The sequence below is a fragment of the Clytia hemisphaerica genome, unplaced genomic scaffold (assembly GCF_902728285.1).
Source record: "Clytia hemisphaerica strain Z4C2 unplaced genomic scaffold, Clytia hemisphaerica genome assembly, whole genome shotgun sequence".
NCBI classification, from domain to species: domain Eukaryota; kingdom Metazoa; phylum Cnidaria; class Hydrozoa; order Leptothecata; family Clytiidae; genus Clytia; species Clytia hemisphaerica.
The window spans coordinates 478,277-494,077 of NW_027103497.1; the positions used below are offsets into that span (position 1 = coordinate 478,277).

General features: G+C 36.0%; 2 protein-coding genes and 1 long non-coding RNA gene across 3 annotated transcripts; all 3 read left to right on the forward strand.

The window, feature by feature from the left end:
• Window positions 1–724: 724 nt before the first annotated feature.
• LOC136798748 (uncharacterized) lies at window positions 725–2,638 on the forward strand. Its single transcript, XR_010845430.1, has 3 exons — window positions 725–1,462; window positions 1,687–1,760; window positions 2,147–2,638. It is a non-coding gene; the product is annotated as an uncharacterized lncRNA (long non-coding RNA).
• Window positions 2,639–8,423: 5,785 nt separating this feature from the next.
• LOC136798762 (myeloid leukemia factor 2-like) lies at window positions 8,424–9,422 on the forward strand. The gene is made up of 3 exons (XM_067055431.1): window positions 8,424–8,542; window positions 8,849–8,981; window positions 9,249–9,422. The coding sequence occupies exons 1-3, from the start codon at window positions 8,424–8,426 to the stop codon at window positions 9,420–9,422; spliced, it is 426 nt and encodes a 141-aa protein (XP_066911532.1).
• Window positions 9,423–9,710: 288 nt separating this feature from the next.
• LOC136798756 (myeloid leukemia factor 2-like) lies at window positions 9,711–14,431 on the forward strand. The gene is made up of 4 exons (XM_067055423.1): window positions 9,711–9,780; window positions 12,560–12,646; window positions 13,157–13,282; window positions 14,214–14,431. Exons 1-4 carry the CDS (start codon window positions 9,759–9,761, stop codon window positions 14,324–14,326), a joined length of 348 nt encoding a protein of 115 aa, XP_066911524.1. The 5' UTR covers window positions 9,711–9,758; the 3' UTR covers window positions 14,327–14,431.
• Window positions 14,432–15,801: the final 1,370 nt, after the last annotated feature.

The following is a 15,801-nucleotide window of genomic DNA, read 5'->3' on the forward strand; positions in this document are numbered from 1 at the left end:
TCAAAACGAGGCTAAAAACTTTGGGACAGGCTTGAGACTTCAAAAATATTCCGATTCAGCTGAAATTTTGCACACTTGTTCCTTGGGTGATTATCTGGGGGAATTTTTTTGCTTTTTTTTCGAAATGTTGACTCTTGGGGTGTGGTAAAGAGTTTTAGCCTCAAAACGGGGCTAAAAACTTTGGGGCAGGTTGGAGACTTCAAAAATGGTTCGATTTAGCTGAAATTTTGCACACTTGTTCCTTGGGTGAATTTCTGGGAGCTTTTTTTTCATATTTTCAAAATGTTGACTCTTAGGGGTGTGGTAACGAGTTTTAGCCTCAAAACAAGGCTAAAAACTTTGGGGCAGGCTTGAGACTTCAAAAATATTCCGATTCAGATGAAATTTTGCACACTTGTTCCTTGGGTGAATATCTGGGAATGTTTTTTTTTCATTTTTTCAAAATTTCGATTCTTAGGGGTGTGGTCATGAGTTTTGGCCTCAAAACGAGGCTAAAAACTCTGGGACAGGTTGGAGACTTCAAAAATGGTCCGATTTAGCTGAAATTTTGCACACTTGTTCCTTGGGTGAATTTCTGGGAGCTTTTTTTTTTTTTTTTTTTTTTTTTTTTTTTTTTTTTTTTTTTTTTTTTTTTTTTTTTTTTTTTTTTTTTTTTTTTTTTTTTTTTTTTTTTTTTTTTGTTTTTTCTTTTTTTCATATTTTCAAAATGTTGACTCTTAGGGGTGTGGTAACAAGTTTTAGCCTCAAAACAAGGCTAAAAACTTTGGGGCAGGCTTGAGACTTCAAAAATATTCCAATTCAGATGAAATTTTGCACACTTGTTCCTTGGGTGAATATCTGGGGTATTTTTCATTTTTAAAAATTTTGATTCAATAGGGGCGTGGTCATGAGTTTACCCTCAAAACAAGGCTGAAAACTTTAAGGCAAGCTCGAGACTTCAAAAATGGTCCGATTTTAGCTGAGTAACAGCAAAATTCTTTGAAACTTCTCCATTTCCATTTTTTTACACTGGCACAATAAAAAAATCTTTCATGAGATTCGTAAAGTGCACTATGCAATGGTTCAATTGCAATTCTACCGATTTTGTCTTTCAAATAACTTTTTTTATTGCACTAGACAGGTAACATTTTTTTTGGGCCGGCCTAATAACTAGATTTTCCTTACTTACTATGCTTTAGAAACGTCTGAAATTAGGTTGTGGTGTGTCATTCAGGTAGTTAGATAATTCTTTTTACTTATATAGGTTCATAAGGGAATAACTGATAGTTTTTGGATGGGTGTAGCTCAAGAGAGAGAATCCAATAAAACATGCGTACCCTGCTTCCCTCACTCAGGAAAGAACAATATAAAATGTAAAATATTTTTTGATATTCATTCTTTTTTGACAGGTTCAACCCCAACAAAGCTGAAATGCACAAAGAATTCAAAATTGACAATTCACTCAGATTACACCGCAAGTCAAGTAAGTACCGAATGTCTGTTTAACTATTCAGATGTTGAAAGATGCCTGTTAAACAGATGGCCGAACTGTAAAAATCACCAATATTTGGTCTGTATAGCTCAGTACATTGAAGGCTGTGAACAAGAATTTGTAGCCTTCGTAAATACTTAAAAAATTCATTGCTTGAGATTTAAATGGAGTTTGTGGTAACAATTCAGTAATGAGAAATTCTAATATTTTTTTAGACATGGCTCTTCCAACCATAGTACCAACTGAATCAAAATTCGAAAGCTGATGAAAATTCTTCCCCATTTAACAAGTAAGTGTTATTTTTCAATGCGAAGATATTTGGGCGGATGAACAGGTCAACTATATCATGATATATTCCAGTATACTAATTTTTAGGGAAGCCATTTCAAGTTCTGAGGGTTTGAAATTTTTGTTGAAGGACTCCCTAGGGCACTCAGGCAAGATGGGGATGTGTCGCTGACCAGAGTCCCTTTTATAAGTAAAGAAATACTTGGGATAATTTTTGAAATCAGCTAAAAATTGTCTAGGATCCATTTTTGAACACCAGTGACACGCCAGTGACAGTACCCCTCCCTAGGGAAATTCAGACATTAAATGTATACAATTGGACAATGGACAACGCTTCAAAACCTTACTGAATTTCTATGACATCATTATTTATCATTAATTTTTAAGGTGAAGAAAGTCAATGGAGTTTCGTGACAGCGACAAATTCGGTTAACTCAACTCAAATTTGCGCTGTTGTTTTCACATTTCTTTTGCAATATGAATCTTCAGTCTCAAACACGCTCCCCGTGTCTATATTAGATGGTGACAGCTTCATTGTATAATATGTTCCAAACAGTTGTTATTCCTGGTTATTCGTGTCAAATGAGTGCAACTGTAATCTGCTTTTGAACTGGAACCTCTTTGTATCAAAAATCAATTAACGAACAATCATGTAAAAGTAATTTTTTTATTCTATGAAATGTGTTAAAGTAGACAAATTATTTACAATTTATGAATTTAGAATCTATATCAATTTACTTTCATTTTATACTATATTAATTTTATCAAAAATTTTGAAGGATAACCTTTCTTGACACTGCTTTAAGGAAATCAATTTTCATAAGAGATTCTCATTTTCGCTGACTTTTGTCAGTTCCAAGTCACATTTTTAAACATTAATAGTAGTATTATTATATTTTAAAGTAATATCGCGTTGGAAAGATAATTTTGAACAGATTCATTTGAGTTCGCTAGGTTCGTTGAAATTATTTTTAACTTAACAGTATCACTAAGACTTGCCTTATTAATCCACTCAAAATTATCTTTTGGACGAATTTTTACTTTTAATTATATTATTGTTTCTATGTTCAAAAACTAGAAAATGCCTTTTTTGAATTAGTTGGAACAGACGTTACATTAAGTTGATAAAAGAGCCAGTCAACAAATTATTTTTCCCCAAAAAGATCGTTGACAGTCTATGTTTGTAAATCGTGTATTTCGAAGCTAGATTACTCTTAAGCTGTTAAACTGTATTTGTGAATTCTTATGTGATTATTCTGAAAATATATCAAGTAAAGTAATGCAAAATGTGATGCTTCCTTTTTTCTTGCGGTATTTTAACAAAACAATTTCGAGTATGTTTCCCAAAAACCAATGATATTTAAACCTGATTTACCCGAGTTTGAACTGTAAAGAGGCTGACGTGAGCAAACGGGTAAATCAGGTAAACCCGAGAACCCTAGTTACCCAGGTAAGACGGGTTTCTATTTTAGGAATTTTTCGACCCGCAATACTCGAGTAAATTGCTCATCGGGATTTTCGGGTATACCTCACGTCAATTACTTGAGTATTACCCTAGTATTACCCGAGTTAGTTTACCAGGGTTCTATTGAATTATCACATAATACACTACGTACATTTTCGTGATTTTAAACATATAAAGGATAAAATAAAATAAAAAGTTAAAAACATTAGCGCAGGATGTTCTAAGACGCTGGTAAAATGGAAAGCACAAAAGTAGGTGTAGACTCAAATAGCAAAGTGTAAGATTGAGCTGAAACAAGACGATGACATGCCAAGCTAAGTAGAAAATTGTAGGAATTATAGGTAGCCATTCCGGCTTTGCTTGTTTTTTATTTGACGCTTCTCAAAATCTTTAATTTTAGGTCAAACTTTGAAAAGCAATTGTTCTTTGTGTAGTTGAGCTATAAAATTAATTATTTTTGAGTAATTTTGAGCTGTCTTTTAGCTTTCCAACCATATATAATATGCAGGTGTAATATTCTACACTTTTGTCTAAAAATTCGTTTCAACTAAGGCCATTTTTAGAAAAATTAGATCTGCGAGACACAAAAAATTTCACAACTCATCTTTGATTTCAAAGCGCTGCGGGGGGAAAAATGTTCAGACAGTGAAACTTTCCATATTTATCAGAAAATACCTGAGAAATCCAATGGTGCTACTCTCTGAAATTAATTCTTTCATTAAAGTTATTATTTTTTACTTTTCATACTTTAGCCTAAAAAGGAGGACTAGAATTATAGAGAGTGATACCACTGAAAAATTTGACCCTTTTTTAGCCTAAAACAGTTATTTATATGCCATGGGGAATTTTTCCTTCGCAGCGCTTTCATTACAAAGATAGGTAGGTTCAGCAATTTTAACTTCCGCTTTATAACGTTTTTATTGTTTTTTGCAATGCAATGTCTTCTTTTTCAAAAAAATGTCTTTTCATTTCTTCCTTGAAGTGTTAGCAAGCCATTACAAAAAGAATTTGATAAAAGTCTGCAGTCAAATTGAAGATATCTGAAATATCTTGATTCAATACAAAAGCTTGAATTTTCAATTTTCGCAGCATATTTCGGTGCCATTTTATATGCCATTTCTGGGCTAAATTGTCAACCTCAAATGTCTAAAAAGGTGCTATTTTAGCGGAACCAAAATCTCAATATCTCCGGAACCGCTTATCATTAGGAGGTGTATGACCCCTCATTTTTTTTCTTTTTTGAAGCTCTACAAGATGAACTAGGTTTGATTGCCACCAGAATAGTTTCAATTTGACCCTGGAATGGCTATTATAGGGAAAAATATTTGTAATTTTGAAATTAAAAACTATTAAAATAAATATTTTCATATCAAAATGTAAGATAAAAATATTAAGTTGAAATATTAAAACTATCCATGTCCATGATTCCACGATGGTGATAAGGCCAGCAGTAAATAAATAACATGGCACAAAAATTGTTCAAACAGAAGACAAAGCATGGGGACACAAGACACAAAGAGTAAAATCGGAAGAGACAAAAAGGACTAGCTCAGGATAGAAAAAGTAAAAATCAAAAAGAAATAAAAAAAAAATTCCACAAGTTAAAATTCGTATTGGAAATGCTAAGGCTAAATTTATCAGGGTCTTCTTTATTGACGATATGGGTTGGTAAGGCATTCCACAACCTAATTGTTGAAGGGGCATAGCTGTATTCATACGACCGGATTCGTGCAATTATTGGTATAATTTTTAAGTTAGCGGTACGAGCACGACGTACAAGAGAAGATAAACAATCAATTCGACCGTGTAGAATCTTACAGTTAGGAACATTTGGCGAGTTCCCGTACGCGACCGCAATCAAAAAAATCATAACATCACTCATTAAAAAGTGGCGTTCGTGTCCTTTCGCACTTTTTTTAGCCTAGAGGATGTAGCAAACATAGTAAGTATAAGCACACTGTGCTTTAATAATTGGCTGAATTATTTTTTTGCGTTGGAAAAACTTTTTCAAACTTTCAGCGATGATTGTCCAAACTGTTACAATGAAAATTATCCAGCGCATTTTTTATCTTCTTACCTTCTTCATTCTCAATGAAGCACTCAAAGTTTACTGAAGGTAAGCACATAAGATATTCTTATAATTAACGATATTCATTGAAACACGCTTCGTTGTGCGCTGCGGTGGAGTGCATGACGTAACTCGCGCGGCAACTAATTCGCCTTCTGTTGGAAGATCATATTGGGCGTTTTGGCATTACCACCCTCGAAGCAACGGGCGCCTTTGTCTTTCCGCAACTCTTTCCACCATTTTAGATGGCCTTAACAAAAGATCCAAAAGGGCGCCATAATCTTGGAAGATAATTTGTTTTGGTCTCCGGCTTTGGGATGTAGCAATGTTTTTGGTTGTTTTCGATGGAAAATAGTAAGAAACTTAAGTTTACAAGTGTCATTTAGTTTTTGCTGGCTTATTGAATGGCAGGATCCTGGATGGTTTCCCTAACTGTCTTATGCATGTAGTTCAGTTTAGTTTCAAGCCGTCTTTGCTGGAGGGTCTTAAGGTTAAGATTACGAATCATGGTGGTTGGACTACTGGAATATTTCCAATCATTACATATAAATCTGGATGCCTTGCGTTGGACCATTTCTAATTGGTTGATGTTTGCTGAAGTATGAGGATCCCAGACAACTGATGCGTATTCAAGAATCGGTCTCACATAGTTACGATAAGCTTGGAGCTTGATTACTTGGTTACATGTATGCAGGTTACGCTGGAGGAAGCATCTGATTTGTTTGGCTTTTTTCAAGGTATAGTTGACATGGGTATTCCAAGATAACTTTTTGTGTATAAATACGCCGAGGTATTTTGCTGAGTCAACAAGCTCAAGGATCTGGTTATGCCTGGTTATGCATGGAATAGTCAGATAGGATGATTTTGCGCTTATTGGTGACTCTGAGGACCTTGCATTTGTTTGGATTGAATTTGATGGACCAATGCCTTTCCCACTCAATCAGATTATTTAGATCATGTTGAAGTTGATAAGTGTCATTGACTGGTTCAATTTTTCTGTATAATAGAGCATCATCCGCAAAAAGACGTATTTGAGAGTTCACACACAATGGTAGATCGTTTATGTATACTAGAAATAGTAGTGGTCCCAATACTGTCCCTTGGGGAACACCAGATAATACCGTGGCTTTGTCTGAGCTCTTGCTGTTAATAACTACAGTTTGCGTTCTGTTTGCAAGGTAATTTCTGATCCAGGAGAGAGTATTACCTCTTATTCCGTAGTGATCAAGCTTAATGCACAGTTTGTCATGGTCTACCTTGTCAAATGCTTTGGAAAAATCAAGCAAGATGGAATCGATTTGACTTCCCTCATTAAGCGATTTTGCAAGGTCATCTTGAGTGGGAAAAGCGTTGAGTGGGAAGTAAGGATTGTTGACTATCTTGGGGATTTGCCAAACTCAAAATTAAGTTAGCAGCTTTCATGAGCTTTTCATTTGCAAACATGAAGAAATAGCGTACACTGTTTTCAATAATCTCAAGTTATGATATCTTAAGTTACACTATCCTCTATCTAATAAAAGTATTTTCAGGGCCGTTAAAGAATTTTATCAATCTGAAGAAGCTACCAACATTCAAAGTTTATTTCAACCACCCGGTATAGTTTGTCAAAAATCGTTTCTGGTTGGATGAAAGCGCTTTACCTTCATTTGATTAGATGTTGCTTTTTCAAAAACAATGGCACGGCAATTTTTTGATCGGACAAAATAAAACGATCAATACCGTGGTGATTGGATAACAAAATATTTTTTGTGTCTGGGATTGTCCAAAATAAAACAATCTCAATATTTACCAGGGGGTGAATACTATTTTTTCATGCTCACCAATCTAGGGAGTCTTCATTTATATATCATAGGAAAGCTCATTAAACCTACTAAGTTAATTTTGAGTTTGGCTAATCCCACACAAATTTTACCAAACTGCCAGAATAGACCTTTTTTCCATACCCATATATCTAAAAAAAATACAGGAACGAAAAAGTTAGTTGGATTTAGTTAAGAAATATGCAAAACATATGCAAGTTTACACAAAGATTATAAAGCCAAGAAAACTGGAGTTTTTAATTATTCAACATAACATCCTGACTAGCAAAAGGTCTATTTATTTTAACATTTTTAGTTTGAAAATTGTGAATGTCTCGTTTGAACTTATTAGAAAGTCTAGTGGTTGGTAGCGCTCCACTTGTTTGCAGGATATGTGAATTAGCAACTCACATTAGTAAAAAAATGGTTAAAGAAGTTCACGCGTATTGATATAAATTTGTGTGTTTTTTGTTTGAAGTCCTCATTTCCTTCTTCGTTTTCTTTCGTACGGCCACTCGGATACGGCACGCCGAACCGGGCTCTGGGCCAACTTTTCAAACTTTTCAAACTTTTCGATTATGCGTCTTTCTTTCTAAATCTTTTCTTTTCTAGATTGTGATTGCAACACTTTCTAACCTTTCGTTAGATGACGGGTGACTCTAGAGTAGCAGGGCAAGCTTACTCATGGCCACACCTGATGCCAGACTTTGGTCTTCATCTATCCTCTTTCCATTTATTTCTCAACTTTCTTTAAATTCACTTATCGGTTTTCTCTCCGCTAAATTTGTAGATTTATATTGATTGTTTGTCTATTGTAAGATTGTTTATTTGTGCGTTGTTACTTTTTGGTTCTTTGTTTTTATTTTGTTATTGTTGTTGGTTTTAAGGTTTGTCGCTGTTTTGTTTTGTTGGTTTTCAACTTTTGTCCTTGTTGCGTTAAGTTGGTGAAAATGATTTCTCGCTCAGTTTGAATGTTTTTGATTTTTAGTTTGACACGCGTTTTCTGAATTTTAATTAGCTTTTTCAGATATAAAAGGTAGAATGTTTTCAATCAAATCTCAAGTTTGACTAGCAAAAGGTCTATAAAAGGTAGAATTTCATAATTCAAAAAGAAATACTTATAAAACAACTAAAGCCTTTTTAGAATCTTTTCTTAAAGACATAGTAGCATATTCTGTTTTGACTCTGTTAAGAAATTCCACGAAATTCCATTGCCGATTGAATACACACACATAATTATGAAAAGGTGTCACAATTAGATGAAAAAATATTAGATTTTTTCCAGTTAATGCTTATTATATTTTTCCTCCTTTTTACAGTTCTTCATCCTATATGTTTGAAGAGTTTAATCGTATGGATCAAATGATGTCATCTTTTGGGATGCCAGGAGGCAGGATGGGACAGCCACCACACCACTCTGCTATAGGTGACTCTTCTAATAGACAGCAAAGGTAATGCAATTGTAATGTACAAACTAAAAAAATATTGAATATAAAAATTGGGCCAGAATATATGAGACCAAGCTAAAGAAAGTAGGTCTTAGTAATTTTGCATTTTTTCCCATTTCTTTTTCCCAAATACCTAAGCTCCAAGTACTTTAGGATATTTATTTGATGTCAAGATGTTAAAAACTGTACGTAAATATTTGGTGGGCCACTGTCACCTGGTATCTATTTTCCAAGAAAGGTGTTATTTGAAGCTAACCAGCTTATAATTTATAAAAGTAAGACGGAGGGTACGAAAACTTTCTACCATAGAAATCACCAAAGACGTCCACACCAACAACAACACCACCAACAACAACAACACCAGAACGAGATGTTGTCACCTATTGGTAGAGGAGGTATGTTTGGTGGTGGAAGTGTGTTCCAAGAGATGAATCGTATGATGGTATGTATAAATTCGCAAATATTTCAGTTTCAGCCGTGTTTGAAGAATTAGCTGGAATAATACAATTTGTACTTCTCCCTATACCGTGGATTACAAGTTTACCTACCCCCCTCACCACCACCAACATTAGCTTCGGTTGACCCTAAGAAGTTCCAAGCTACCCGGGAAAGCACCTTTTATCTTAACTAAGCTTGGAAGGCCCTGAACCCTGGTTTGTTCCAACAGATGGAATTTGTTCATTCTTCTGCTTATTTCCATTTTTCGCAGGCTGACATGGAGAGAGGCTCTTCGTCATCCACTGGGCAATTTTATTCGTCATCAAAAGTCATGTCCTACTCAAGAGGTGGTGAAGGAGACCACCCAAAATATTACGAAGCATCCTCTCAAATTACTCAAGGGCCAGATGGTGTAAGTATAAGAATCACACTTTACCGAACTTGAGTCGTTTCTAATCATCTCATAATAGATCATCTATTCTGCGCATACCACGATCTGCTCCGATCTGTGACATGGCTTTCATAGTGCATACGTGCCAGTGCGGAGTTGTCAGAATCTGTTCGGAAATTAGATCATTTCATCGAAAAATCAAAAGTGTCTGTTCAATCAAAGTAAGTGTGCTCTAACATTGTTCTTGAATCGCTTACTCACAAAGATACATCCTATAGTACAAATTCTTAAATTATTATTTTTATTTAATACTAATCTTTTGTTACTCTGAATTTCTAGGTCCGCCAAACACGAAAAAGCGAACGAAACTCAGAGACTGGGACCGACAGAATGGCTATTGGTCACCATATACGTATGTTATACTTCGATACATTTCATATGTCAAATTAAAAATACACATGTGGATTGACATGCTTTAATTTCAACTTTTGAATTTGAGAATTGTTCGACTAGGATCAATTCGTGTTTATCTGTGAAACCTCCTTGATGTATCTTCTTACTCTTAGGTTCCAAATAAACTATCAGGGGGGATCGGGTTCAATAATCCGAAATGATAAGCCGTCGTCGAACATAGAGGTCGTCGTCGCCGCGCATAGAGGCCGTGGTCGGACATAGAGGTCGTTGCCGGACATAGAGGTCGTGGTCGGACATAGAAGTCGTCGTCGTTCATAGAGGTCTCAGCCCAATTTTTTTCGGTCTTTATTTTATAAGTTCTGGTCTGGAAATTTGACAACACAGTCTTCAAAATAACACCTTATCGTATTTGTGTATAGCAAAGTCACGGCAGAACGTCGTCTTCTTCGATAACATAGAGGTCTTGGCTGGACATAGAGGTCGTCGTCGAACATAGAGGTGGACATAGAGGTCGTCGTCGAACATAGAGGTCTTGGCCGGACATAGAGGTCGTCGTCGAACATAGAGGTCTTGGCCGGACATAGAGAGTCTTAGAGGCATTAGTCGTCGACATAGAGGTCTTGGCCGGACATAGAGGTCGTCGTCGAACATAGAGGTCTTGGCCGGACATAGAGGTCGTCGTCGAGCATAGAGGTCTTGGCCGGACTTGGCCGGACATAGAAGTCGCCGTCGAACAACGGGATCACTAGCCTGGAGGTCACTTAGAGCTTTTTGATAGACTGGATGACGCAGATAAGTGGCCATTCTGATTTTTATTCTGCCCAGCCAGACTCTAACGTCGTCTGGAAGATTTCAGATGTTTTGGAAATTAATCAATGATTAATGATGAATGGGGGGGTGATGATTTTTTTTTTTTTTTCAATATAAGTCATTGTAGGCATTTCTTCTGTTGGTTCTTCGCTTCGTTTTTAGCCAAGCAAGCTCGACGCTCGCTAATGCTTCTTACTCGATGTCTTGAAATTGCCATCGAGCGCGAAGTAAGAAGCAAGCGAGCGTCGAGCTTGCTTGGCTACTTCGTTTTCAACTCTAAAAAGTTTTTTTGTTATTTTGAAATTTTGGTCAAAATGGCGTTTGCGTCAATAGCTCCTAGTCTACAAATTTTTTTAAAAGCAATTCCATTTTTTGCTAAGGATTTTTCGAAATCCAGGAGGGCAAAAGATTTTCAAACTTAAAATAGTTGAAAAACACAATTTTGAATTTTTCGACAATTTTTTAATTTAAATGGACAGTAAAGGCATATTTCGAATGTTTGCAAGGCTCTCTTCTAAAATTGTGCCCGAGTTTTTTTTATTGCTGAGGAAAAAAAGTTGCTAATTTGGATTTGAGGCGTCAGGATTGCTAAGCAAATTGCTTAATTTTTTTGGGCCATTTTGAGGCCTGAGCCCTTAGCAACCCGGTTGCTTATAAAAAATGTGTACCGCAAGTATTTTTCTAGATCAATCCGCTGTTTTTCCTGGGCTTACCAATAAGTTGATTTACAAAATTTTAGTTCAGCCACCTATTTCCTATTTGTTGAAATAGGAAAGCACCCTGGAAATTCAGTTTAAATTTAAATTAAGGCAAAATATACCGAAAAACGGTTCTAGGTCTATGACTGGACTGAAGAAAACAACATGAAACTAAATGACACAAAGTTTGAACTTCTACGCTATGGTCCAGATGAAGAAATAAAAAACCAAACTCACTACAAATCCCCTTCAGGAGAAAATATCGAAAGGAAGAAATTGGTTTCGCAAAAACCACCCTGAGCAAGAACCACCCCGCCAGATAAATCGCCTTCGTTGATGCAAACCACCCCGGCGAATTCTATGTTCGACGACGACCTCTATGTCCCTTTGTCCGGCCAAGACCTCTATGTCCGGCCATGACCTCTATGTCCGGCCAAGACCTTTATGTCCGGCCAAGACCTTTATGTTCGACGATGACCTCTATGTCCGGCCAAGACCTCTATGTTCGACGACGACCTCTATGTCCGGCCAAGACCTTTATGTTCGACGATGACCTCTATGTCCGGCCAAGACCTCTATGTCCGGCCAAGACCTCTATGTTCGACGACGACCTCTATGTCCGGCCAAGACCTCTATGTTCGACGACGACCTCTATGTCCGGCCAAGACCTCTATGTTATCGAAGAAGACGACGTTCTGCCGTGACTTTGCTATACACAAATACGATAAGGTGTTATTTTGAAGACTGTGTTGTCAAATTTCCAGACCAGAACTTATAAAATAAAGACTGAAAAAAATTGGGCTGAGACCTCTATGAACGACGACGACTTCTATGTCCGACCACGACCTCTATGTCCGGCGACGACCTCTATGTCCGACCACGGCCTCTATGCGCGGCGACGACGACCTCTATGTTCGACGACGGCTTATCATTTCGGATTATTGAACCCGATCCCCCCTGATAATAAACGGACCCCCCGCTTGTTAATTTTTCGAAAATTTTCCGACCCCATCCCCCCCCCCGGTGGACCTCATTAGGACCTGTTTATTAACTTTTTTTTTTTTCAACTTTCAAAGAGAAGGTCCCTTATTCTGTTCTAAATAGCCTGATTTTAGCCTATATTTACCTTATTTTAGGGTTTTCGTAATTACAATTTCCAACCCCCCGGAAATTAGGTCTATATCTGATTTGGAGGAATGCATGTTCTTTGCCATAGTGGTGAAAATATATGTAACCGAAATAAAACAATCACATTTCCCCTTTTCTTAGATGATCGAGGTCACGTGGTCGAACGTATTCGAAACAATCGAACCAATGAACGAGAAGAAAAACAAAATTTCATTAATCTTGATGAAGGTACGCCACTTCTGTTTTTCATTTAGTTGCCATTAATATTTTCCTTACTAACTGATTTTACTATAATCACAATGTTTATACTGTTATTATAAATAAAGCGCCCTGCTAACTTAGCGAAAAGCTACCATTACGGAATAAAAACGTACCAATTTGAAGGCTGAGTTGATTTCTTATGCAATTTGAAAGTTTTATTCATAATGAAGTTTGGATTACTCTAGAGTCGAGTTTCTGATAAACGGAGGGCATAAAACTTGACTAAAGGAAATTTTCACTGAGGTTAGGGGGTAAATAATTGGTATATTTAATCAATTTAATTTAATATAACCTGAATCTTCAAAGATAGATATTTAAGCAAAAAGTAGGCATATGAAATTGAGAAAAATTAGTCACAATTAATAAACTTTTGCTATACTAGACAACAACTGAACTGAAAAAGCTCTATTAATTAAGATAACTGCATCATAAGTTATGAATTTATTATTGATTGAAACTTTAATTTTTCTTTTGAAGACGACCGTGAACGATTCCATCAAGAGTGGCAAAGTAAAGCCGGTAGAAATCACCAAGCGCGTGGCTTAACGCACCATGATAGCTCACATAATCGATACCAACCTCATCAGCCACGAGCGCTTGATAGTAAGTGTGGCCAGGCTTCTGATATTTTTTTTGTGCTCTACTCTTTTTAACCTAAGCATGAAGGTAATAAAGATATAGATGGAGAGTCAATGCCTTTTGTTCTATTCTGATTTATCATCGGAAGCAAACAGCTGTTTGGTTGCTTTGGGAATAAGATGAGCCTTGTCATGAAAAATTGAAAAAAACTTCACATAATAAGCACAATACTCTAAACTTCTAGGGGAAGCTGCCCATAAGGCCATCGATAGATTTAAAAGAGAATTACGTGTTACGATTAGGAACCTTGTATCGATCATTTTGTTAGAGTATGAAAACCGCTGCTCACTTAGACGTGAAGATTTTAAGATGAGAAACTTTCAATGATAATGTGATGCGACTCTCAATGTTTACAAAATACCAGCCCAAAAATATATCCTTATGAAATTGATATATTCTTTTATCCTTAAATCAGTTAAGACTATTTCGAATCGCATTTTAACTAAGATTTCTCGCCAAATTAAGTTTTTCAAAATCAACGGACCAGCCTCTTTCTGTTCTTATAAATTTACATTTCGGATTTTTTTGCTTCCAATGATAGTACATCAAAGAAAAGCCGCTTTGAATAGATTTATAAAAGATTTCAACGACCATTTAGGTCATTACCGAGACGTTTTCTCTACATCTATATCTTTATTACCTTCATGACCTAAATTTCTTTTGTTTTTGTTCAATACCATATCAAGTCATTTTTCTCACCCTGATTTCTCATGAATCATGTATAGATTTGTTTGAAACATTCTAAAAACTGCCTTTTGTTGGAAAGGTTCTTTTCCGGATCGAATCCTTTTGTTTTTGAACTCAAAAACTCTCTTTGTTGTCTTTCTTCTTAAAAGGAGTTTCTCGTTTCTCTCTACGCAGATTCTTTAAAACATATTTTCCTCCCACCCATTAGGTGCTGAATATCATCGAAATAATTTGACACGTCACCGCAGTGATTCCCGTCAACCGACGGAACGACGCCGTCAGCGGGACAACGACAGACACGTAAGATACGAAGAAATATGAAACATATAAAGGATTGTTTTTTATTATCTTATATTATGTATATTTAAATGGATGTGTATAACTAATTTTTTGTGCGATAAAAAGAAGAAGTATATCAACTTATAACACTTCAGAGAGTCTTTTTCTTTTGAGTTTGCGGTCGAGAACGGGGACTGGTTTCTTGAAAAGGAAAATGTGTTACAAATCTCGAGAAAAAAAAATTGAAACACTTATGCATTACGTTCGGGGGGAGGAGTGGCATAAAATCAGTGGGTTAGTTGTCTTTCCTCTTTTAAAGGTTACATTCTTTCATAATATTTCTAGTTACATGCATGGTCCCATTACATCACATACGTTCGTCATTATCTTTCACTAATCAAATTTCAATATTCCTTTACCTTTTGTTATTTTTGTAAGTGAAAGCAGTGTTTAATAGACATCCTTTAACGCTCTCCTACCATTTGCTTAAGCAGTTTTTGGCAAAAGAAAAAAAATTTCCCCAAAATTGTGATTTCTTTTAGACCGATTTTCTCAACTTCAGTTGAGCTAGAATCTGAGAATGTGTGTGTCTGTGTGTCTGTGTGTCTGTCGCAAAAACTTTGGGGCAGGCTAGAGACTTCAAAAATTGTCCGATTTTGTTGAAATTTTGCACACTTGATCCTTGTGTGAATCGCTGGGGGTGTTTTTTTCATTTTTTTCAAAATTCTAATTTTTAAAGGCATGGTCACGAGTTTTGGTCCCAAAACGAGGCTAAAACTTTGGGGCAGGCTGGAGACTTCAAAAATTGTCCGATTTTGTTGAAAATTTACACACTTGATCCTTGGGTGAATCCCTGAGGGTGTTTTTTTCATTTTTCAAAATTCTAATTTTTAAGGGCGTGGTCACGAGTTTTAGTCCCAAAACGAGGCTAAAACTTCGGGCAACCTGGAGGCTTCAAAAATGATCGGATTTGGCTGAAATTTTGCATACTTGCTCCTTGGGTGAATATCTTGGGCTAATGTTTCATTTTTAAAACAATTTTCTTGTTGGGGCCTGGGGACGAGTTTTTAACCTAAACGAGGCTAAAACCTATTTAAGAAATACTAAAATTTTCCTTAAGCCATTAAGTTTACAATTGGGCCTACGAATGATTTCAAAGATACTGAAGTTGAGCCAGTGCGGTTAGCACGTTCGACAGTTCATGATATCAATGACGTAATGTTTTCTACGGAAAGACCCCGGTTTTTCCCAATAGTGGCAAATTTCATACAACTTTTGTCTAGTTTAAATTTACCACTACTGACTAAAACCTGGGTATTTCCGTAGAAAACATTACATCATGAATATCATGAATTTTACGTACGAGTTAAATCCATCCTATATCTCAAAAGGAATTTGTAACTTATTTTCAAAGAAAAGTTTTAAGTTTTTTAAATTATTAATACCAAAGTCCGTTTCTTCTACAGATGGTATCAAAAATGTTTTCTCTACGGTTGTACAATAAGGTGTTATATTGG

Excerpts from the sequence above, each read along its gene's own strand:
- LOC136798762 (XM_067055431.1), top strand. The coding sequence starts at position 8,424 with ATGTTTGAAGAGTTTAATCGTATGGATCAAATGATGTCATCTTTTGGG. Across the intron at positions 8,543-8,848 it reads TCTTCTAATAGACAGCAAAG|AAATCACCAAAGACGTCCAC; the intron begins GTAATGCAATTG and ends TTTCTACCATAG. Across the intron at positions 8,982-9,248 it reads AAGAGATGAATCGTATGATG|GCTGACATGGAGAGAGGCTC; the intron begins GTATGTATAAAT and ends CATTTTTCGCAG.
- LOC136798756 (XM_067055423.1), top strand. The coding sequence starts at position 9,759 with ATGGCTATTGGTCACCATATAC. Across the intron at positions 12,647-13,156 it reads TTTCATTAATCTTGATGAAG|ACGACCGTGAACGATTCCAT; the intron begins GTACGCCACTTC and ends TTTCTTTTGAAG. Across the intron at positions 13,283-14,213 it reads TCAGCCACGAGCGCTTGATA|GTGCTGAATATCATCGAAAT; the intron begins GTAAGTGTGGCC and ends CCCACCCATTAG.